The sequence below is a fragment of the Chiloscyllium plagiosum genome, chromosome 11, assembly GCF_004010195.1.
Source record: "Chiloscyllium plagiosum isolate BGI_BamShark_2017 chromosome 11, ASM401019v2, whole genome shotgun sequence".
Taxonomy (NCBI): Eukaryota; Metazoa; Chordata; class Chondrichthyes; order Orectolobiformes; family Hemiscylliidae; genus Chiloscyllium; species Chiloscyllium plagiosum.
The window spans coordinates 13,107,164-13,130,036 of record NC_057720.1 but is presented as its reverse complement, the minus strand read 5'-3'; the positions used below and the strand labels follow the sequence as shown (position 1 = coordinate 13,130,036).

The window sequence follows — 22,873 nt, the reverse complement described above, 5'->3', positions numbered from 1 at the left end:
TTCAGACATTCCTTGCAGCTCATAACTGTCGTCCCATTCCCGTTTCGGTCAAAGCATAATGCTCAGAGACATTATAGTTTTACCTCCTTCATCTTTATTCTGGGCCCTGGAGGGAGAGAGAACAATCACCCATGTGCACAGAGACAGGAGTTCTCAGTCTTCTCTCGCACAGCAGTTTCTTATAGAACCATATCATCATTTACAGAGAGGAACAATAAGGCAATATACATATTGATTGGGTGACCGTTACAATCAGCAAGTATCAATAGTAAAGATTAAGCCATCTGCTGTTACACAATGAACAATTAGCTTCACATAATGAATACTTTTCACCTTATTAACTGACTTTATATACTGAATGCTTCTTCATCTTGTTAAATGGCTTTACACAATGAATGCTTTGCCATCTTGTTAACCCACTGCCCTTGCCGCCAGCACCTCATTGTTTACTGCAAGTTCTTATCTCCTCTGAATCATGCAAGTAGACCTTTTGTTTCACAAAAGTTTAAAACTTGAGTCTTTTCCTACCTGTTCATACCCTACACATATTCTCATAACTGGACATGCATGAAGTGCTGGAAGTTATCAGAAGCACCAGAGTTTGATTTAACCACAATCTGTAACCTCATGCTTTGCCATTACCCTCACTTTATCATAGTTATGAAGCAAAGAGACCAAAACTTTGACTCAATAAAGCATGTAGTAGAACATATCAGGAGCAACACCAGCAAGTCGAAATATTAGATGGCAGTCTAATGAAATGACTAAAGTCAAAACAACATATAAAATTCAAAGGTAATTCCAAAATTAACAGATCAGGTCAGAGCACTGAGTATAGAAGTTGAGAGGTCATGTTGTGGCTGCAGAGGACATTGGGTGCAATTCTGGTCTCACTCCTATAGGACGGATGTTGTGAAACTTGAAAGGGTTCAGAAAAGATTTACAAGAATGTTGAAAAGGTTGGGGGGGTATGAGCTATAGGCAAAGGTTGAGTAGACTCGGGCTGTTTTCTCTAGAGAGATGGAGGCTGAGGTTTATAAACTCATGAGAGACATGGATAGGGTAAATGTCTTTTCCCTGAGTTCTTTGGGGGAAGAAGAGAGTCCAGAACTAGAAAGCATAGGTTTTTAGGATGAGAGGGGAAAGATTTATAAGGGACCTAAGGAGCAACTTTTTATTGCAAACAGTGGTGCATCTGTGGAATGAACTGCCAGAGGAAGTGGTGGAAGCAGGTACAATTACAACATTTAAAGGACATCTAGATGGGTACATGAGTAGGAAGGGTTTACAGGGATACGCGCCAAGTCCTGGTAAATGGGGCTAGATTAATTTAGGATATCTGGTCAGCATGGACGAGTTGGATTGGCTGTTTCTGTGCAGTGCATCTCTCTGACTCTATATGACAGGGTAGTACAGTGGTGAATGGTAAAGGACAATTAATTAACTGGAGGTGAAGGCACCACAAATATCCCCACCCTTATTGATGGCAGAGTCCAGGACAAAGGACAACACTCAAGCATTTGCTCACATCCTCACCCATAAGTACCTCCTTCTGAGGTCCCCAATTTTCAGTTAATGTTCAATCTATTTGATGTCAAGAAACACCTGAAAGCCACTACTGGAATTATCATCTACAAGAAATACTCATCACCTGTGTGAGTAAATGCAACTCTAATAACGCACAAGAACCTGGACCTTTCTAGGGCAAAGTATCAGAGTAGTTGCAGCACTGGATAATATCTATAAGGTGCATCATAACTCACTAAGGCTCCTTCAACACCACCTAAACACACAAATTTTTCCACCAAGTGGAACAAGGACAACCCATAGAATCACCACGATCACCAGCAAGTACCCCTCAAAAATCAGACCATCCTGAATTAATACCATTCTTTTCATTGTTGTGGTGCAAAAACCTGCAAGCATACCTATACCACATGCCATGCAGTTACTCTCAAAGGCAACCAGGGAATGAAAAATAAATACTGGCCTCAGTGAAATGGAATCCCATGAACCTGCAGAAGTCTTGTAATCCTTCCATCTTTAACTTGTACAAATATAAACTCATCCAAAACTTTTGCCTGCATCATCACTCACCATTGTTTGTCAGTCAGCACAGATTGACGATGGCCCCTGGCCATCAACAGCTTGATTTAAGCTATCATTCTCATGTTAAATCAATGAAGAACTAAGTAATTAAAATAGAGATGTCAGGCCAGACAATGTGCTGTAATTGCATGGCGTGTTAAGTTCTTTTTCTCCTGAGGTTCCTTACATACCTGATGCAACTGCAACAAACCAACATCTGTGAACAGCAATCAAATTTTAAGTACAGTATAAGCTTTGGAGAAACTCTGAACACTCCCTCACCATGCTAGCGAGGTGTGTCCAAGGGTCTCTCTCTGGAGGAACCTTTAACATACCTTGCAGGGCTTACGGGTCATGGTAAAAGCTCTCCTCAAACAAAGGAAACAGTCCTTCCTTTCTACAAAATCTTTATATTAAGTTAGTAATGCCCACAAGACAACCCCCAATCACTCCCTCACAATCACATGCCACTCATGATACAACGCAGTTACCACCTCACCTCCAGAGACATTGTAACACAAATCATCCCTTCATGGTCAAGTCTGTTGCAAATAGTTTTTTTAAACTAGAGGAGAGGAGAGTAGTCAAATTCTAACTGTAATGTTTTTATTGATTTCTGGATGAAATCATCCCTGAATGGCAAGGGAATAGCAATGTAAACCTCCCACATTCCACCTACAAGACAAAGACACACCACCTTATCCCTGGAGAATTGAATTTCTTGCAGGTCAGTTGAGCAAATTAACTCTTTAATATCACAGGTGGTCCCCAATGTGGTTCAGACTGACCACATCTGTAGCAAATGTTGATTGCTCGAGGAACTCCAGCTCAGCTTAGAACATTGCAACAAATTAGGGAGAGTGTGTGTTACCTGGACATAGTGCAAGGGTTGCCTCCTGAAACAAACGACTTCAAATTTGGTCAGTGAGACAAAAGGGTGTGACTGTGAGCAAGGCAATTAGAGTGATTAAGGTGGTGACGTTAAAGGTGTTTCAGTCCTTGAGCTGGTCGAACAGTTTTGAGATTCTTGCTGCTCTGTGGATGAGAGTGGGGGCTGTCAGGAGGATGCACAAACTGAGCATAGTACCCATGGTACAGGAAGCCATTCAAGAAAAGAGAGAAAAGAGAAATGTTGCTGTAATTGGGGATAGTATAGTCAGGGGAATACACTGTTCTCTGATCAGGATCGAGAGTCCCAAAGGCTATTTTGGCTGCCTGGTGCCTGGGTTCAGGATATTTCATTTGGGGTGCAGAAGAACTTGCAGTGGGAGGGGTAAGTTCCAATTATTATGGTCCATTTAGGTACCAACAATATAGGTAGAAAAAGGAAGGATGCACTACTCTGGGAATAGGAGCAACTGGGGGGTAAATTAAACAGCAGAACAAAAATGGCAATAACCTCTAGATTACAACCTGAGTCACAAGCAAACCGGCAGAGGGTCAACAAGATTAAAGAGGTAAATTTATGGCTCCAAGATCCATGTGGACGAAATGGGTTTGAATTCATGGGACATTGGCACCAGTACTTGGGAAAGAGAGAGATGCTCCAATGGGAAAGGCTCCATCTGAATCATGCTGAGACCAGAGTCCTTGAGAAAAGCATAACAAGGGCTGTGGATAGGGCTTTAAATTAAACAGTGTTGGAATTGGTTCAGTAACATGGACGGCTCGGGATAGAGTTGAGGTCATGGGCAGGTGCATATTTGCGTGCATGTGTGGAGTTTCTCCTTGAACTAAACATAAATGGGAAGGGTGGAAACAATATGGTGGAGCAGGTTCGATGGGCTGAATGGTCTAATTCTGCTCTTACATCTTATGATCTTATTTTAAATTTCGCCATAGCCATGACTATCTATATCTCTAAATTCCAGCAGTCTCGCTGACATCTTCAATCTCTGCTTGCAGCAGGCCACTGTCCCTGTCTGTTTCAGAAGGGCCAACATCATCCCTGTGCCTCAGAAGGCTCATGCAGCGTGTCTCAACGACTACTGCACAGTGGCCTTAAATTCAGTGGTCATGAAGTGCTTTGAAAGGTTGGTCATGGCATTAATCAACTCCAGCCTCCCTACTGCTCTTGACCCACTCCAATTTGCCTATCGGACCAACAGACCCACGTCAGCTGCAATATCACTTGCCCTTCACTCCTCCCTAGAGCATCTTGACAGCAAGAACAGCTACATAAGAATCCTACTCATTGATTACAGTTCAACCTTCAACACTATTATCCCCTCAAGACTGGTTACTACACTTAGTGATCTCGGACGAAGCCCTACTCTCTGCAAATGGATCCTCAGTTTCTTGACCCACAGGCCACAATCAGTGAAGACTGGGGACAACGTTTCATGCTCATTAACACTTAACACTGGAGCCCCCTAATGTACTCACTGTATAGCCATGACTGCATCGATAAATACCAGACTAATGCCATTTACAAGCTCACTGATTACACCACCATAGTCAGTCAAATTCCAGATGGCGACAAAACAGACTACAGATGGAGGTGGAAGACCTGGAAAAATGGTGCACTGAGAACAACCTAGCTCTCAATGCCAGCAAAACCAAGGAACACATTATTGACTTGTGGTGGAAGTTACCCATAGCCACCTATACATTAACAGCACAGAGGTAGAACAAGTGGAGTTTGTCAAGCTCATGGGAGTGGTCATCAACAACAAGCTTTCTTGGACTCTTCATGTAGACGCACTGGTTACAAAGGTCCAACAACGTCTCTTCTTCTTCAGGCAGCTGAGGAAATTTGGCATGACGGCAAATACCCTTGCCAACTTTTATAGGTGGGCCATCGAGAGCATTTTGTCTGGATGTATCACGACCTGGTATGACAACTATACAATTCAAGATCAGAGACGGTTAGAATGTGACGAGCTCAGCCCGAGCAATCACAAAGACCAACCTCCCATCTATAGAATCCATCTAACAGGGCCGCTGTCAAGGAAAGACTTCCAGCATTCTCAAAAGATCCATCCCACCCTAGCAAAGTTTTTCTATAACTTTTATCATCGGGGAGAAGGTACAGAAACCTGAACATGCACCGGCTGGTTTTGAAACAGTTTCTACCCTATTGTTGTTAGAATACTGAATGGACTCAAACTTTTAACATTCGCCTGTACCTGTATTTTTGTTTTTGCCGCTGTTTACCTATTATTTACTTATCTATGCTATTTAACGGCACGGCGTCACAGTGGTTAGCACTGCTGCCTCACAGCACTAGAGTCCCAGGTTTGATTCCAGCCTCCAGCGACTGTCTGTGTAGAATTTGCACATTCTCCCTGTGTCTGCATGGGTTTTCTCTGGGTGCTCCAGTTTCCTCCCACAATCCAAAGTTGTGCAGGTTAGGTGAATTGGCCATGCTAAATTGCCCACAGTGTTAGATGCATTAGTCAAAAGGGAAATGGGTCTGGATGGGTAACTCTTCAGAGAGTCGGTGTGGACTGGTTGGGCCAAAGGATCTGTTTCCACACTGTAGGGAATCTACTCTTAACTATGTGATCTGCCTGTATTGCTCGCAAGACAAAACTTTTTACTGTGCCTTGGTACACATGACAAGAAATTCAATTCAATTCAGTCTGACAGCCATCCAATAATCCTGCATTCATTCAACTTCTTTCTATTTTGTTTCCTCTTATTTCTCTGTCATACCATTGAAAGCAAAGTTTTCTTCAAGTTCAATTCAGAGCTTGGAGCAGTCTTCCTCAAATCACCTCCTCTTCCATTAAGATGCTTCTTAAATCCTCCAACTTTGTTGTCTAGTTTCGGTCAGAATAAGTTTCCCTCTAATTCTGCTCCTGGATAGCACCATGTTTCACTATGTTAAAAATGCAATACAAACAATTAATTGCTCTCACTGTGTGACTAATGCTGAAAAAAGAGTGCATTTATTATCTGCCCTTGTTACATAAAGGAGACTATAAGTTTCACTTTGAACTGTTGCCTGATTTTTCTACAATGGTGGCGAAAGGAAGGACTGCAGATGCTGGAGATTATAGTTAAGAGAGTGGTGCTGGAAAAGTACAGCAGGTCAGGCAGAAACTGAGGAGAAGAATCAACATTACGGGCAAAAGCCCTTCATCAAGAATGTCTGAAGGGCTTTTGCCCGAAACGTCGATTTTCCTGCTCCTCAGATGCTGCTGTGCTTTTCCAGCACCAAACTTTTGACTTCTACAATGGTGTCAAGTCGGTTCATCCAGAATTTTTTTAAAAAAAAAGAGCATTCAAGCAATGATTTCAAATGAACAATTGAGGATTGTACGTTGCCTAAAGGAAGATCTTGGTGAGACACAGCATTTCCATGACATTTCTTTTAACCGCAGCATCGACAGCCAGTGTACTAAACATTTTTGAAAAATGGAAGGTTTAAAAAAACGTATTCATCAAAAATACAAAATGTGTAGATTTTAACTCATGACTTGGTTAAAATTGTATACATACTCATAATTTTGCTGTCAGAGTATTCAGTCTGAGCATTTGATACAGCAGCATTTAAAAATCCTGCGGCTTTCCTTCTTCCAAGGAAAGAGAGAAAAGAAAGAGTGCATGATACACAAAAGCAACAAATTTTCTGAAGGCACAAGTACCACTTCTCAACCTATTAGTGTTAGCTCTCATTTGCCAACAGAAGTAGTTTTCCATGATTGATAATGAAGAATGGTGAAATGATGTAACAATCAATGGCAAGCATTTTCAATGTTGTTCATGTAAATTAAAGGGCAAATTAATCCTATTAGTTATCTAGAATTTGAGAGAAAATTGATTTAATATTGGAACAATATATTACCAGTGATATACAGTTTGTAATTGTTCCTAGGACTGGGAATGAATTTGTTCATTCAAATCAGAACTTGTAACAGTTTAAGTACAGAGCAAAAATCACACAAAGTAGAGTCGTAAAACGAATGCAGCTAAATATTATGAGTCCAAAATCAGTGAACCATAAATATGCATACTCAGCCATTTAATGAATGTACATTTCCAGATTTGTTTCCCTCACCAGTTTCCTTAACACAGGTCATTTAGATTCCCTATTCAGTATAAAAACTGACACTATCTTCACATTTAGACCTGGCAATTATTTTAACTGTTCTGCAAACCACCAGGGTATACAAGTAGAGCGGAAAGACCATACCATTAATCAGTCAATACCATTAATCACAATAGATTTTCCCCTCTGCACCCTACTTCTCGACTTAACTTGCCTGTCAACTGAAAATCTGCTGTAGTGAGATCTTGCGTTTCATTTAATTCTTAACCCCTTCAAACCTTCAATGAGTTGTCTTTATTGGATATCATACTGCGTTTGCGACTAAGGCTTGAATGAAACTGTTAGTTAGGGTAAGTGAAGGGAGCATACTTTCAGCAAGAAGCTGATGACAATTAACTTGGATCTTTTCATGCATCAAGAAAGCCAGCCAAATCATCTAGTGCTGAAATCTATTCAGGTCCAGAGTGAAAGAATAATGTTACACACTACAGTTAAACTGCAGCTCGTCTATTGGATTTTTTTTCTGCCAAGCATGGCAACTGGAAATAGTGTGTACACAAATTCAAAAGATCCACATTTCCAGCTAACAGCTTCAGATTATTTTTTCCAAAACAAAATTAAAGATGTTGTTCATTCTTCATCTGCTGTTATTCTGTTTAGGAATAAAGTAGCATCTTAAGATCATGCTTCTTGCTGTTCATCCTTGAAGGTTAGCCATCTTCCTCATATATCTTGTCCCATTCCCTTTTTGCTCTCACACAAACCTTGTTCCATCATTCTCTCTCACCTGCACATTGACAATTGCCTAATTTCCCCCAAACTCTCATTTTCCTCCGGTTTTCTTTCTCCAGTTACCTCCGCAATGTTTCCTCCTCCCACATACTCATCAAACACTATTCATTCACTTTCTTTACACTCAACCGACTGTTAAACTGATTGTGCCCTAAATAATTTTACATTAGCATCAACACTCTACTCTCTGAGCCATTCCTGGAGCCATTCCTGAAGAAGGGCTTATGCCCGAAATGTCGATTCTCCTGCTCCTTGGATGCTGCCTGACCTGCTGCGCTTTTCCAGCAACACATTTTCAACTCTACTCTCTACTCAACATACTTCCAAGTTTGATTTATCATCCACACCAATTTCCCAGAAGTGAAAAACCAGCACTGTTAGAAGTCTTCATATTTGTCAGCAAATATACTACAAGTGTCATAAGCTGTTAAATTAGCAAAGATGATAAAATAGGCTTAGCAGGACTGAGGGAGGAAGGAATGGAGGACATGGCCATTAGGCAGATAGTAGAGACCTCTAAGGCTGACAGTAGGTTGAAACAAAAGAGAAATAGCTAAATACAAAAGAAGGCTCCCTTGTTCAATCTGGACCTGCCTCAGAAAATAGTGATACAACAACAGATGCTGTATTTCAAAACTAGTGCCTACACTTCAGTGCTTACAAAATGCTTTAAGACATGCCAAGGATTCAAAAACTGCAACATAAAAGCAAGTTATTTCTGAGATTGCCATCAAGTATTTACTAAGTGAGGAAGGTTGAGTGCAGCTGGAAAGAAAAGTTGCATGGTAATACAATGGATTCCTTTTGACAGAGCTGGAGATTATACCCATCATCTTTTTTTCCTTTAATTTCCACAAACCCATTAACAAACCAGCTGTTTCTACCATCAAGATTCATTTTACCTCACTCTTTCAGGCAGTACAGTTCGACATAACTGATTTCTTGTTCAAACAAAATTTACTGAGGTTGTGGAGCAACACGTTTCAAGCAGAAATAACAACACTTCCATATTATTTCTCTCTCTCTCTCTTTCGACCCCTTCTCAATCAGTACCCATTCCTCTTTCACATAACAAGCACCTTGAGAATTAGAAGGTCTCAGGACAGACATTAGTTGACTAATGACCCAGCTTATTGTAACCTTACATTGCAACAGCAACACCACTGAAACTCCATTGAGATTCATATAGAAAAAGATTTAAGGACATCATTTAACCGATTTCCTAATAGCTACCCTGAAACTCTTGATAAAAGCTTCAAATTCTCTTACAGCTTACAATGACATTTAAATATGCAGATGATAATGTTACCCAATTTCAAACCATTTGTTTTTTTAAAAAAATATATTGATCACAGTAAAACCTATTGTCTAGTGGCATTAATCATGCTTTCAATACAGTTCAGTATGCTAGATTTAATATGACTTCTTCTGAAAGGGATGGTGGATTGCACATTTTGTTCTACTTTCTCTTTCCTTCGTAAGGGGACCCAGCTTAACACAGAAGTATTGTTAACTTTAGCAACAACTTCTCAAAAGGGACTGTCTAGCTTATTGTAAAACCTATTTTATAATAGATATAACTGAACTCCTCACTGCATTATCATTGAATTGAATCTGACACAAAAAGGATTCTATAGTGAACACAGAAACCTTATTTTCAAATCACTTCAGTCCTTCCTATCTGTAACCTTTGTAGCACTCCAACGCTCAAGATGTTTGCACTCTCCCACAGGATTACACTTTAGCACATCTTAATTTTATCTTTTCACTGCTGGTAACCATGTCTTCAGCTAGCTAATTTTAAGCTCTGAAATTCATGGTCCTAACTTCTCTCCTTCCTCATTTAAGTTGTTCTTTAAAACCTACCTTTTTAGTGAAGCTTTTGGTTATCAGCCCCAATATTTCCTTGTGCTGAAGATGTTTTATATTGCTCAAAGCATTTGCTGCAGAAAAACAGGCCAATTGGTCCATCAAGTCCATGTCAGTGTTTATGGTGCCCATCATAATATCTTTTCATTGTCCTTCATATACTTGAATGAAAGAAGTATTTGCATACCTATATTGCTTTTCAAGATCATTAGATATCTCAAAGTGCATTACAGCCAATTTTTCATTTTTGAAGTGCAGTTACTGTTGACATGTCAGAAACATAGAAACTCATTCACTGTTTTCAGAAGTTTATTGAATGGTGTCTGCCATTTTAGATGTTGATTGACGGATAAATATTGGTCAAAATATTGGGGATAACCTCCTTGCTCTTATTCAAAATAATTCACAGGATCCTTTAACCTACACTTAATCGGGGTGTACACTTTGACTTTGCATCTTTCTACGAAGAGAAAATTTGACATTCACACCGGTCAAGGACGAGAAAGTGAGGACTGCAGATGCTGGATATCAGAGTCGAGAGTGTGGTGCTGGAAAAGCGCAGCACATCAGGCAGCATTCGAGAAGCAGGAGAATCGACGTTTTGGGCATAAGCCCTTCATTAGGAATGAGGCTTGTAAGCTGGGGGGCTGAGAGAGAAATGGGAGTAGGGTGGGGCTGGGGGGTAGCTGGGAATGCAATAGATAGACAAAGGTGGGGGAGAAGGTGATGGGTCAGAGTAGAGGGTGGGGCAGATAGATGGGAAAGACGATGGACAGGTCAAGAGGGTGGTGCTGAGTTGGAGGCTTTGGACTGGGATAAGTTGAGGGAAGGGGAAAGGAGAAAACTGGTGAGACTCACTAAGATCCTTGTAGAGAGAAGTAGAGAACTTTTTCAAGGTAGGCATCCTTGGAAGAGCTGAAAATGTGTTGCTGGAAAAGCGCAGGTCAGGCAGCATCCAGGGAACAGGAGAATCGACAGGCAGCATCCAGGGAACAGGAGAATCGACGTTTCGGGCATAAGCCCTTCTTCAGGAATGAGGTTTACGGGCTGAGAGGCTGAGAGATAAATGGGAGGGGTGAGGTGGGGGGAGTGGAGGTAACTAAATGCAACAGATCTCGGAGTCTCACCAGTTTCCGCATTTCCCCTCCCTCTACCTTATCCCAGTCCCAGTCTCAGTCTCCGACTTGGCACCACCCTCTTTACCTGTACATCGTCTTTCCTATCGATCCGCTCCCCCCTCCTCTCTGACCTATCACCTTCTCCCCCACCGGCGTCTACCTATTGCATTCCTAGCTATCTTCCCCTCCAGCCCCGCTCCCCCTCCCATTTATCTCTCAGCTCCCCCACCCCATAAGCCTCATTCCTGATGAAGGACTCATGCCCGAAACGCAGATTCTCCTGCTTCTCGGGATACTGCCTGACATGCTGTGCTTTTCCAGCACATTGACAGTGGTCAGTCAGCTCAACATTTATGCTCATGCCCTGAAGTGTGACGTGAAACCACAGCTTTGTGATTCAGAACTGAACATTCTACTAATGACCAGAATACTTTCCAGCTTTCCTTTTAATGCATTTACAGTTTGGACCATAAGATATGGGAATAGAATTTGGTTATTTGATCCATCATGTCCGCTTCACGATTCAATCATGGTTGATATCAATGCCAGATCCTAAACATGCTACTCACTCTCTGGAAAAGGACATTTTTCCTGAATTCCATCAGGAATATTAAGTGATTAGCTTTAGCAGTTAAGGTTAAGGAGAGCCCAGAGATTCTACAAATACATTCAGGGCAAAGAGGAACTATGGAAAAAACAGGGTCCCTTAATGATCAATGAGGCAGTCTATGTATGGAACTACAGGAGAGGAGTGAGATACAAAATGAATATTTCATGTCAGTTTTTAATGTGGAAAAGGGCATGGAAGTTAGGGATCTTAATGGAACAAATAATGATGTCTTGAAAAAAAAAATGAGGTTGGGGGTGGGCGTGGAGGAACACATCACTGGAGGTCTTCAAACATATAAAGGTAGATAAATGCCCACAACCTGATCAACTGCATCCCATGACATTGTGGGAAGATAAGGAAGACCCTACCCTGGGGAAAAGACCTTGGCTATTCATCATATCTATGCCTATCATGATTTTATAAACTCCCTTATAGAAGTTTATACGGTCATGAGGGGCATCAATAGGGTAAATAAACACAGCTTTTTCCCTTGGGTTGGGGGGAGTCCAGAACTACAGGGCATAGCTGTTTAGGATGAGAGGGGAAAGATTTAAAAGGGACCTGAAGGGGCAACTGTTTCATGCAAAGGGTGGTGTGTGTATGGAATGAGCTGCCAGAGGAAGTGGTAGTGGCTAGTACAATTACGACATTTAAAAGGCATCAGGATGGGATTATGAATAAGAAGGGTTTAAGAGGGGTATGGACCAAGTGCTGGCAAATGGGACTAGTTTAGCTAAGGATATCTGGTCGGCATGGATGAGTTGGACCAAAGGGTCTGTTTCTGTGCTGTACATCTCTATTACTCTAAATTGGTTTCCTAATTAATAAACATACAGAATAAAATTACAAAACAGAATCAGTTATAACAATTGACAAAGAAAATATGGAAATATTACACCTACACTAAAAAGTAATTGAATGGTTAGTAAAGTGAATGACTGAGATGCTACCAGATTCTGTTGAAAACAGATTAAACTAAAAGTTGATTGGGGTCAGCTGTTCACAGGTAAAGGGACAGCTGATAAGTCGGAGGCTTTCATAAGCAAGATAATGAGAGTTCACGGACAGCATATTTCTGTTAGTGTGTAGGGTAAATCTGGTAGGAGTAGGGAATACTGGACGACTAGCAATATTGAGGCTCTGGTCAAGGAAAAGAAGGTGCCATATATCAGGTATCGACAGCTGGGATAAGTGAATCCCTTGAGAAGTATAGGAATTATAGGAGTACACTTAAGGGGGAAATCAGGAAGACAAGTAGTGAACATGAGATAGCTTTGGCAGATAAGTTTAAGGAGAACCCAAAGAGATTCCACTATTATTATTAAGGGCAAAATAGTACAAGTATATTAAGAGCAAAATCAACAGGACCATCAATGTGAGGAACCACAGCAGACGAGTGAGGTCCTAAATTAATGTTTCACGTCAATATTTACGGTAGAGAAAAGGTATTGAAGCAAAGGAACTTGGTGAAATAAATAGTCATGTCTTGAAAAGATTCCACGTTACAGAAGGGGAGATCCTGGAGGTCTTCAAACACAGAAAAGGAGATAAATCCACAGGGCATGATCAGGTTTATCCCAGGACATTGTGGGAAGCCAGGGAATAAATTGCAGTGTACCTGGCAGAGATATTGAAATCATTGACAGTCACGGATGAGGTGCCAGAAGACTGAAAGATAACTAATGTTATGCCATTATTTAAGAAAGGCTGCATGAGGGAAAAGCGCCAGGGAGCCACAGACAGATGAACCTAACATCAGTGGTAGGTAAGTTGCTGGACAGCTGAGAGACAGGATTTATATGCATTTATAGGCAAAGACTGATTAGCAATAGTCAGCATGGCTTTGTGTGTAAGAAATTGTGGCTCACAAACATGATTTAGTTTATTTGAGGAGGTGACCAAGAAGTTAGATGAAAGCAAAGCAGCAGATGTTGTCTACAAAGACATTAGCAAGGCCTTCGACAAGGTTCCGCATGGTTAAGTGGTTAGTAAAATTAGATCACATGGGATCCAGGGAGATCTGGTCAACTGGATACAAAATTCGCTTGACAGTAGAAGTCAGAGGGTGGCGGTAGAGTGTTATTGTTCAGACTGGAAGCCTGTTACCAGCGGTGTGCCACAAGGATCAGTGCTGGGCCCACTGTTGCTCGTCATTTATATACAAGATTTAGATAAGAATATAGGAGGCATGGTTGACAAGTTTACAAAATTGTAGATATAATGGACAGTGAAGAACGTTATCTAAGAGGCCAACAGGATCTTGATCAAGTCGGACAGTGGAAGGAGGAACAGCAATTAAAGTTTACCTTAGATAAATGTTAAGGTATTTGGCATGACAAACCTGGGCAGGACTTACAGTTAATAGTAGGACCCTGTCGAGCGTTGTTGAACAAAGAGACATAGTGAGGGTATACAGTTCCTTGAAAGTGGAGTCACAGATAGACAAGGTGGTGAAGAAAGCGTTTGATATGTTTGCCTTCTTTGGTCAGGGCACTGAGTACAGGAGTTGGGACATGATGTTACGGCTGTACAAGACATTGATCAGGGTACATTTGGAGTACTGCTTACAATTCAGTTCACCTTGCTCTGTGAAGGATTTTATTAAACCTGAAAGGCTGCAAAAAGAATTTATAAGAATGTTACAGAGAATGGAGGGTTTGAGTTATAAGAGGAGGCAGGGACCAGTTCCTCACCCGAAGCACAGGGTGACCTTAAGAGGTTTACAAAATCATGAGGGCATAGATATGGTGAATAGCCAAGGTCCTTTCATCAGGGCGGGGGAAGTCCAAAACTAGAGAGCATAGGTTTAAGTTGAAAGGAGAAAGATTTAAAAGGGAGTCAAGGGGCAACTTTTTCACACAGAGGGTAGTACATATATGGAACATGCTACCAGAGGAAGTGGTAGATGCAGGTACAATTATGATGCTCCAGAAGACATTTGGGCTGGAAAGGAAGGATTAAGAGGGATATGGGCAAAACACCGGCAAATACGGCTAGTTCAGTTTAGGAAACCTAGTTATTATGAACATGTTGGGCCGAAGGGTCTGTTTCTAGGCTGTATGACTATTTACAGGAGAAAGTGAGGACTACAATGCTGGAGATCAGAGACAAAAAGTGTGGCGCTGAAAAAAGCACAGCAGGTCAGGCAGCAGCCGAGGAGCAGGAGAATCGACATTTTGGGCATAAGCCCTTCATCATTCCAAATGAAGGGCTTATGCCCGAAACATCGACACTCCCGCTCCTCGGATGCTACCTGACCTGCTGCGCTTTTTCCAGCTCCACACTTTTTGATTGTGACTATTTACAGTTTACTTCATCGCCTCAATAAATACAAGCTCTTGAGGTTTTACTGTTGGAAAATATGAAAATAATTAGCAACTGAATCTCAGCAAAATTTAACACAAATGAGAAGCAAAGGCATTAGATGACCGCATCTCTTAATAATGGAAATGTTTTACTATTTACACCTTTTTAATAATTTTAATTATTGTCACTTAGAAAAAAGTGGAGTGTTGCAGCAAACAAGCATTCACAACAGCATTCTATCCATCCTTCAGCAATAAAGACAGCATAAATATCTAATTTTCTGCAGTTTTTGACTGATGGGACTTGTGTGTGTCAGGAATGAGCATCCACAGAATAAACAATGGATCCTACAATTAAAAGGATTACACAACGATAATGAAGAAAATGGAAAATGCATTCTCTTGGAGCAAGCATTATTTCTATTGCTATTCACGTCATCAGAAATTTTTTGAAATGCAATTCCTAAAGGGAGATAAAGATCCAAAGATAATTTAGTGCATTTGACCAATTGTCCTGGTCACCAAACCCATGAAAAGGATGCAGAAAGCAAAAGCAATCTTGCAGCAAAGGACTGAACTGCAGCAAAAATGACAAGCCATTCATTTACTACAGCAATTCAACATCATTTATTAATCTGGACCTTGCATGTCAAATTTCTTGAAAAATAAATGAAACATCTTAAAGGTCAGTGCCAAGAATGTGTAGCAAACAGGACCACATGTGAAAAACTCAACAGCAATTTAGCCCAAATCAGAAATTCAAATAAAGCTCAGGCAAATTACAAGGTCATTTGGAGCCTGAGATCTGGCTACAGGAGTGCAATGCTCATTGTTAGCAGTTTCCACCACATATAGTATTTTCTTTAAAAATATTTCAAACAATTTTTTAAGTAAAAAAACCCCTAAGATTCCCGCACCAATATTCCAAGAATTATATTCTATAAAGGAAAATATTAATTGGAGTGTTTAAGAAGTTGACTGACAGATTTGTTGATAACTGACAAATACCATATCCAGAATAAAGAAGGGACGACAAATTATATTCTTCCAATTGAGCTTTCGACTGTTATCAATCATATGCATTGTGTAAATATCAAATTAAAGCTGAGCATGAAGTAATTCTTCATTCAACCTATTGCTCAAATCATGCACAATTCATTTAGCAAACTAAATTTAAGATTTAAAATTACTCAAACAAGATGACGCAACTCTCTTCTATCTGCATTCTCCACTCGAGTAATTTTCACCTTCCTAACAGCATAAGCACCACTTCTCATCTAAACCAGTGACTTATTTTGAGTCTTAAATTGGCTCCTGTAAGGGAAGCGGTGCAAAACATACAGCTGAATACAATTTCCTCTAAATTTCACCGATTGATGCACTGCTTCTCGGCTCTGCAACATTCCTCTCATAGATGGTTCTACTACTACTGTACATTATTGGTTTTTAATGTCAGTGCCTGTCTCAAGTCAAATGTGTTTAAACTAATTTTCTAAAGCAACAATTCACATTTCACATATGTTGATCCTTTATCGGTCAGAGGAATTGGGAGGTCGTGTTGTGGCTGTACAGGACATTGGTTACGCCACTGTGCAATATTACGTGCAGTTCTGGTCTCCTTCCTATCGGAAGGATGTTGTGAGACTTGAAAGGGTTCAGAAAAGATTTACAAGGTTGTTGCCAGGGTTGGAGGATTTGAGCTATTGGGAAATGTTGAGTAGGCGAGGGCTGTCTTCCTTGGAGGGTCGGAGGCTGAGGGGTGACCTTATAGAGGTTTATAAAACCATGAGGGGCATGAATAGGATAAATAGACAAAGTCTTTTCTCTGGGGTGGGGGAGTCCAGAACTAGAGGGCAAAGATATAAGAGACCGAAGGTAGAACTTTTTCACGCAGAGGATGGTGTGGAATGGGCTGCCAGAGGAAGTGAGTGTCAAGATTAGGGTGGTGCTGGAAAAGCACAGCAGGTCAGACTGCAATCAAGGAGCAGGAAAAATTGAATTTTCGGGCAAAAGCCCTTCATCAGGAATGAGAAAGTGACAGAGGCTGGTACAATTGCAACATTTAAAAGACATTTGGATGAGTATATGAATAGGAAGGGTTTGGAGGGATATGGGCCGGGTGCTGACAGGTGAGACTAGATTGGGGTGGGATATCTGGTCGGCATGGACGAGTTGAACCGAAGAGTCTGTTTCCATGCTGTACATCTCTGACTCTATTTGCTCTGACTCATGAACAGGTCTTACACTCAATCCAGAAGCTAAAACAATTCTTAAACAGTAAATGACAGCAACGTTTTCAAATGTGACATGACAACACTGCCTCTAACTGCTCAGTATTTTAAATGCTGCACATAAAACAGCAACAAATAAAAAAATCTTTATTTACATAGAAAAAAATGTTTACAACCTCAATTGCTCCTTTAAGTAGACACTACTTTGTCTGCCTGCTTTCCTCAATTCAAGTACTAATTCATAATTTTGATCTTCCAGTTTTTCCCATGGTTGGGCTAACATTCTTTATCGACACTAACTGAGCAATTGGCATCTCAAATAACTTGCAAATTGGAATTATGGTTATTTATAATTTACACAAGCACTTTTTATTTTAAAAAAAATGCACATACTGGATAAACAAGGGCACAATTCTAATTCCCAACAGTACAGTAGGCTAATTCAATTGAATTCCCACCTTTTTTTTGGGGGGAGGGGGGGGGGGGCGAGGTGGAAGCTCTTAAAGAATTACAAGATGATAACATACATGTGAGACATGCACCGTAATTCGAAGCACTGCAATTGTGACCAGCCCTTGCCTTGACCCCTTTCCACCCCCATTTAAACTGCACATGCATTGTGACCATCAGAAGAAAATATAACAAGCAGCCTTCTGAAAATCTGCAAGTGGAAACAATGGCCCCAGCCATTCAGCACAGGCCTATCATAGTCTTTGCCAGCTGCTATTCTTGCAAACCACGCAGAAATGAGCATATCACAGAACAGGGGCGAGACTTGTTTAAGCCATAATGCACCATTCAAACTCTAGGATTAGGCAGCGAGTCTTCTTTTAAAGAGCCATCAGACAAAACAATACAAAAGGTAACGTCCCCTAAGTTGCAATCTGAATACCTACAAAGCCTTGTGGAGGCATGGAAGGTGTGTGTTGGATGTTAATGCCACAAACAATGTCTTGACTTACCCAGTTTTCCCCGAGATTCCTCCAGCTTCTGGATCTGGTTCTCCAGGAACAACATCGCGATCACAAACGCCACAACCCCGAGAAGCTGCAATTTGGGCGGCATGATAATTCTTAGTAGCCCCATGAAATTATCAAGACATAACGCAGGAGGGGAAAGGGGTTGGTGGGGGCAAGAAAATCAAAGAAAGGAACCGAGGAGTTAAAACGAAAATCACACACTGAAGGGGGAGGGAGAAAGAAATTCAATTTTTTTTCGCCGAAAAATAATCAGAGATGAGAAGGTTGTAGGGTTTTGCCCACTGATTTGACGGACATCGTCAATGGAGTGGCGGGGACAGGGGGCAAACACGAGGGAAAGCGCTTCCAGTCACGGCCTCTCGAAGCTATCGGCATCGGTGCACTTCTCGGTGCCTTCCCTCCTTGGTCCTGCCCATCCCCCACCACCCCCTCAACACAGCGTCTCCCCTCCCCCACAACTCCCGCCGCCCACTCCAACCGCCACGCCGCGTGCACGCTGGAGCGAGAACGTGCACACGCGCACTCCCTCCCTCAGCAGCCGCGCGCCAACTGCCCGCCTCCCCACGCACAAGAGGGCGGTGGACACTCCAGGTTTCTCCAAGGCGATTGGTTGTTCCTCCGCACGTCAAACGGGCACCGCCCCAGCCTCTGCACGTCTATTGGTCTCCATTCACGTCAATCATTCCCTGCCGTTGATGAGGCCCAACTCGATTGGTCACACTTCACATCGACACGTCGAACAGCTCCGATGTCAATTAGTCCAATTACACGTCAATCACAGACCGCACGCCCGACCGGACTGTTTCCAAAGACGATTGGTCATAGTGTACATCAATCACGCTCCACCGCACCACCCGGACTATTTTCAAAGCCGATTGGCCTATTCTCAAATCAATCACACGTACCCGCCAACCCTCCGACAGCCCCCCAAAGACTTGCATTCCATCCAATCTTTCCGCCATTCGCTAAGCTAGTTGGGGTATTGCAACATCAATCACATTTCACCCCACCCCCAACCGTCAAATTTTAGCCGTCAATGTCAATTGCCTGTTTGAAGGTGATGTTGAGTACGCCTTTAACGTGACAAAAAATTCTATTGGTGATGAGTCCGGAAAATAAGTGCTTTGTTAAAAAAAATATAATGTGCGGCGTGATCATTTTCAGATGGGGTGAACTTTATAATTTCCTGTGGTGAGGCAGGAGGGGTCTTTGGGTGATTCAAGATGGCTGCTGAGGTTTACTTATTCTGGCTGTTCCCTTTATTAAATGCGGTAATTATTGAATGCTTTTATATTTATGGGTTCTGCCTTTGTTTCTTCTTTCGTTGCGAATGTATTCATTTATAGAATGAAGGTTAATCGGCTTTTGGGCATTGTTTCTCGATGTTGTATTGAGCTGGGCCTGAACTGCAGGATGTGTTCCAACCGGTTATTGTTGGGTGACGTGGGCTGAAACCAGTTAATGGAAGAATAACTGGTCGGTTCTAATGTTCCACTTCCTCCCGTAAAATAATGGATTTATTTCAGACGCTCGTTGAAGGTATGCAATTCCAGTTTAAAAGGTTTTTTGACCGGCCCCGAAGTGTTCCTATAGTTTCCAAAGTGACTGAGTTACATTTTTGGCTGTTTTGTTGAGTTGCTCCGTGAAGTGCCAGGATACGCTGCACCAGGTCAGTAAAGCAGAAAAATCAATCCAAGCTGTAATGATTGTGTTGATGTTGAGTTTTGAAAGCTTTAAATTTGTGAACGTGAGAAGTGAAAATATCATCAGTTTAATTGTCTTGACAGCATGTTACATTTGGAGATGATAGTAATTAATACTTGTATTTAACACTGAATGTAGTGAGTATGAAAACAACTTTGCCCCTTTACAGGAATTTTCCGTGTGCAATTGAAAAAAGGTGTAAAATTGAGGGTGTTGGTTGGCTCAGTTGGCTGGACTGCTGGAGCACTGTTGACAAAATGGTTTGATTTCTGTCCTTCTTGTGAGTGGTGCTTGCAAATGTTGTTTCTGCAAAAATCACAAGGCTGAATCATGGAGGGGTGTATGTTAGGCTAGATATGCTTGCACAAACAAGTAGCTGTATCTTCTGCAGAAATCGCAAGGTGGAATCATGAGGGTAAAGTAGGAGAAAGTGAGGATTGCAGCTGCTGGAGACCTGAGTTGAAAAGTGTGGTGCTGGAAAAACACAGCAGGCCAGGCAGCATCCAAGGAACAGGAGAATCGACGTTTCGGATCCTGTGTGGTTGGAGGGTTCCTAGGCGGAAGATGAGGCGCTCTTCCTCCAGATGTCGTGTGGCTAGGGTCTGGCGATGGAGGAGGCCAAGGACCTGCATGTCCTTGGCAGAGGGGGAGTTAAAGTGTTAAAGTGTTAACGGGGCTGTTGGGTTGGTTGGTGCAGGTGTCCCAGAGGTGTTCCCTGAAACGTTCCGCAAGTAGGCGCCCTGTCTCCCCAATGTAGAGGAGACCACGAGGGTGTATACCAAGAAATAACTAACCGAATGAATAAAGACTGCTTCAGAATTTGACTCGGACTGAAATTATTGAATAGTGAGCTTTGTTTCTCACATTCTCAACCCCTCTTCCCCTTGCCTGATATGTGGTGACATCTCAGGTTAAACCACCATCAATCATCTGTGATGAGAGATCAGCCACGTGGCCTGTTAAGATTTTGACTTTAACTTTACATAGATTTCCAGAACTACTGTATGGCAATTCTACAAGTAAATTTAGAGCTCATGCAATAATAGGTACTAGGACAACATGAATACAAGATTAGCTGATGGACCATAAACAGGATAATTAGTTAATGTATTTTTCTGGTTTTTGGTTAAGTTCTGCAAAGGATCAGTGCTGAAGCCCTTGCTCTTCCAAAAAAGAAACTTAGCCTTTGTAAACTGTGAGGGGAATAATGTAGATGTCTATATCATATAGTGTGGGTAGATTTGTGCAGTGATTGGGTAGGTAACACATGCAGTTCAGTACAAAGAAGTGAAATTACACTTTGGTAGGAAGGAAATTGAGAGACAATGCAAATTTAAAGGATTGAATTGAATTAGCTTTTTTGTCATGTACTCAAAGACGTACAGGGAAAAGCTTCCGTTAGAGTGACATCTTGTGTACAAAGGTATTTAGAGCCAAAATTTAAGAACAAATTCTTGGGTGAAAAACAATTAGGAAAAAGTGAGGACTGCAGATTTTTCTTGACTGAGGGGGAGTTGAAGTGTTCAGCCACTGGGTGGTGGGGTTATTGGGTGCAGTGTCCCAGAGATGTTCTCTGAAACAATCCTCAAGAAGGCGCCCTGTCTCCCTAATGTAGAAGAGACCACACCGGTGCAATGGATGTAGTAGATGACATTAGGAGAGGTGCAGGTGAATTTCTGATGGATGTGGAAGGATCCATTGGGGCCTTGGACGGAGGTGAGGGTAGTGATGTCGGTGCAGGTTTTGTACTTCTTGCAAAGGCAGCAAAAGGTGCCAGGAGTGGGGTGTGGGCTGGTGGGGGGTGTGGACCTGATGAGGGAGTCGGGGAGGGAATAGTCCTTTCAGAACTCTGATAGAGATGGGGAGGGAAATGTATCTCTGGTGGTGGGGTCCATTTGAAGGTGGTAGAAGTGGCGGAGGATGATGCAGAGGTTGGTCGGGTGGAAAGTGATGACTGGGAGGGGCAGGGGGGGGTTTCTGTCCTTGTTGCGTTGGGAGAGGTGTGGTTAAAGCGCGGTGGTGCTTGAAGTGGAGGAGATGCACTGGAGGACATCATCAACCATGTGGGAAGGGAAGTTGCGATATGGAAGGAGGAGGCCATCTGGGACTTTGAGGTGAAATTGGTCATCCTGGGAACAGATGAGATGGAGGAATTGGGAATAAGGAGTAGGGTGGGAGGAGGTATAATCCAGGTAGCTGTCGGAGTCGGTGGGCTTATTTCTGTAGTTATTTTCCTTGATGGAGTTGTGGAGGGGGGGGAAACAGAGTTGAAGTGTTTTTCCTTGACAGAGTTACCACACGACGCCTGAAGAAGGAACGTGTCATATTCCGCCTTGGGCCCCTGCAACCACATGGGATAAATGTAATTTCAACAGCTTCTTCATTTGTCCCCTACCCCCATGTTATTCCAGTCCTGAGCCTCCAACTCGGCACCACCCTCTGGACCTGTCCATTGCTACCCCCTCTGACCTATCACCTTCTCCCTCGCCTTTATCCTGCTATTGTGTTCCTGGCTACGTCACCCCCTCCCATTTATCTCTCATCCTGACCCATAAGCCTCATTCCTGCTGAAGAGCTTATGCTCGAAACGTTGACTCTCCTGCTTCTCGGATGCTGCCTGACCGGCTCACCACACTCTTGACTCTGGAAAAACAATTAGAAAAGTGAAGAAATTTAAAAAACCAATATTATAGATCATAAGAATAAATTAGAAAAAATAAAGAAAATATTCGGAGTAAGTCTTTTCAATCCAGTCCAAAACTTCAGTAACTGAAAGAGAGACATCCACTTCAACTGTGAGGGGGTTCAGGAGTTGAGAAACTAGATGTGTACATAGTTTGTTGAAGGTGGCATTCCTTCTTCATAAACCCCTTGGAGAAAGTGAAGACCACAGATGTTTGAGATCAGAGTCAAAAAATGTGGCACTGGAAAAGCGCAGCTGGTCAGGTAGCATCTGCGGAGCAGGAGAGTCAACATTTCGAGCATAAGCTCTCTTCGCCCGATGCCTGGAGGAAGAACAACTCATCTTCTGCCTTGGGCTTCTCCAACCACTTGGGATCGCTGTGGATTTCACCAATTTCCTCATCTCCCCTTCCTGCACCTTATCCCAGATCCAACCCTCCACCTCCGCACCACCCTCTTGAACAGTCCTACCTGTCCATTTTCCTTCCCACTATGTGC

At 42.2% G+C, this 22,873-nt stretch overlaps 2 protein-coding genes across 3 annotated transcripts in view; one reads left to right on the top strand and one right to left on the bottom strand.

Annotated features, from left to right (window-relative positions):
* Positions 1-18,430, bottom strand: part of LOC122554150 (heparan sulfate 2-O-sulfotransferase 1) — a 210,007-nt gene extending 191,577 nt beyond the window's left edge. For both annotated transcript variants that reach the window (XM_043698719.1, XM_043698720.1), the window contains exon 1: positions 17,972-18,430. In XM_043698719.1, coding sequence (XP_043554654.1) covers positions 17,972-18,095 — 124 coding nt within the window. In that variant the 5' untranslated portion in view covers positions 18,096-18,430. The remainder of the gene's footprint in view (positions 1-17,971) is intronic.
* A 722-nt stretch (positions 18,431-19,152) lies between these two features.
* Positions 19,153-22,873, top strand: part of selenof (selenoprotein F) — a 42,191-nt gene continuing 38,470 nt past the window's right edge. The window contains exon 1 of the mRNA XM_043698718.1: positions 19,153-19,260. Coding sequence (XP_043554653.1) covers positions 19,213-19,260 — 48 coding nt within the window. The 5' untranslated portion in view covers positions 19,153-19,212. The remainder of the gene's footprint in view (positions 19,261-22,873) is intronic.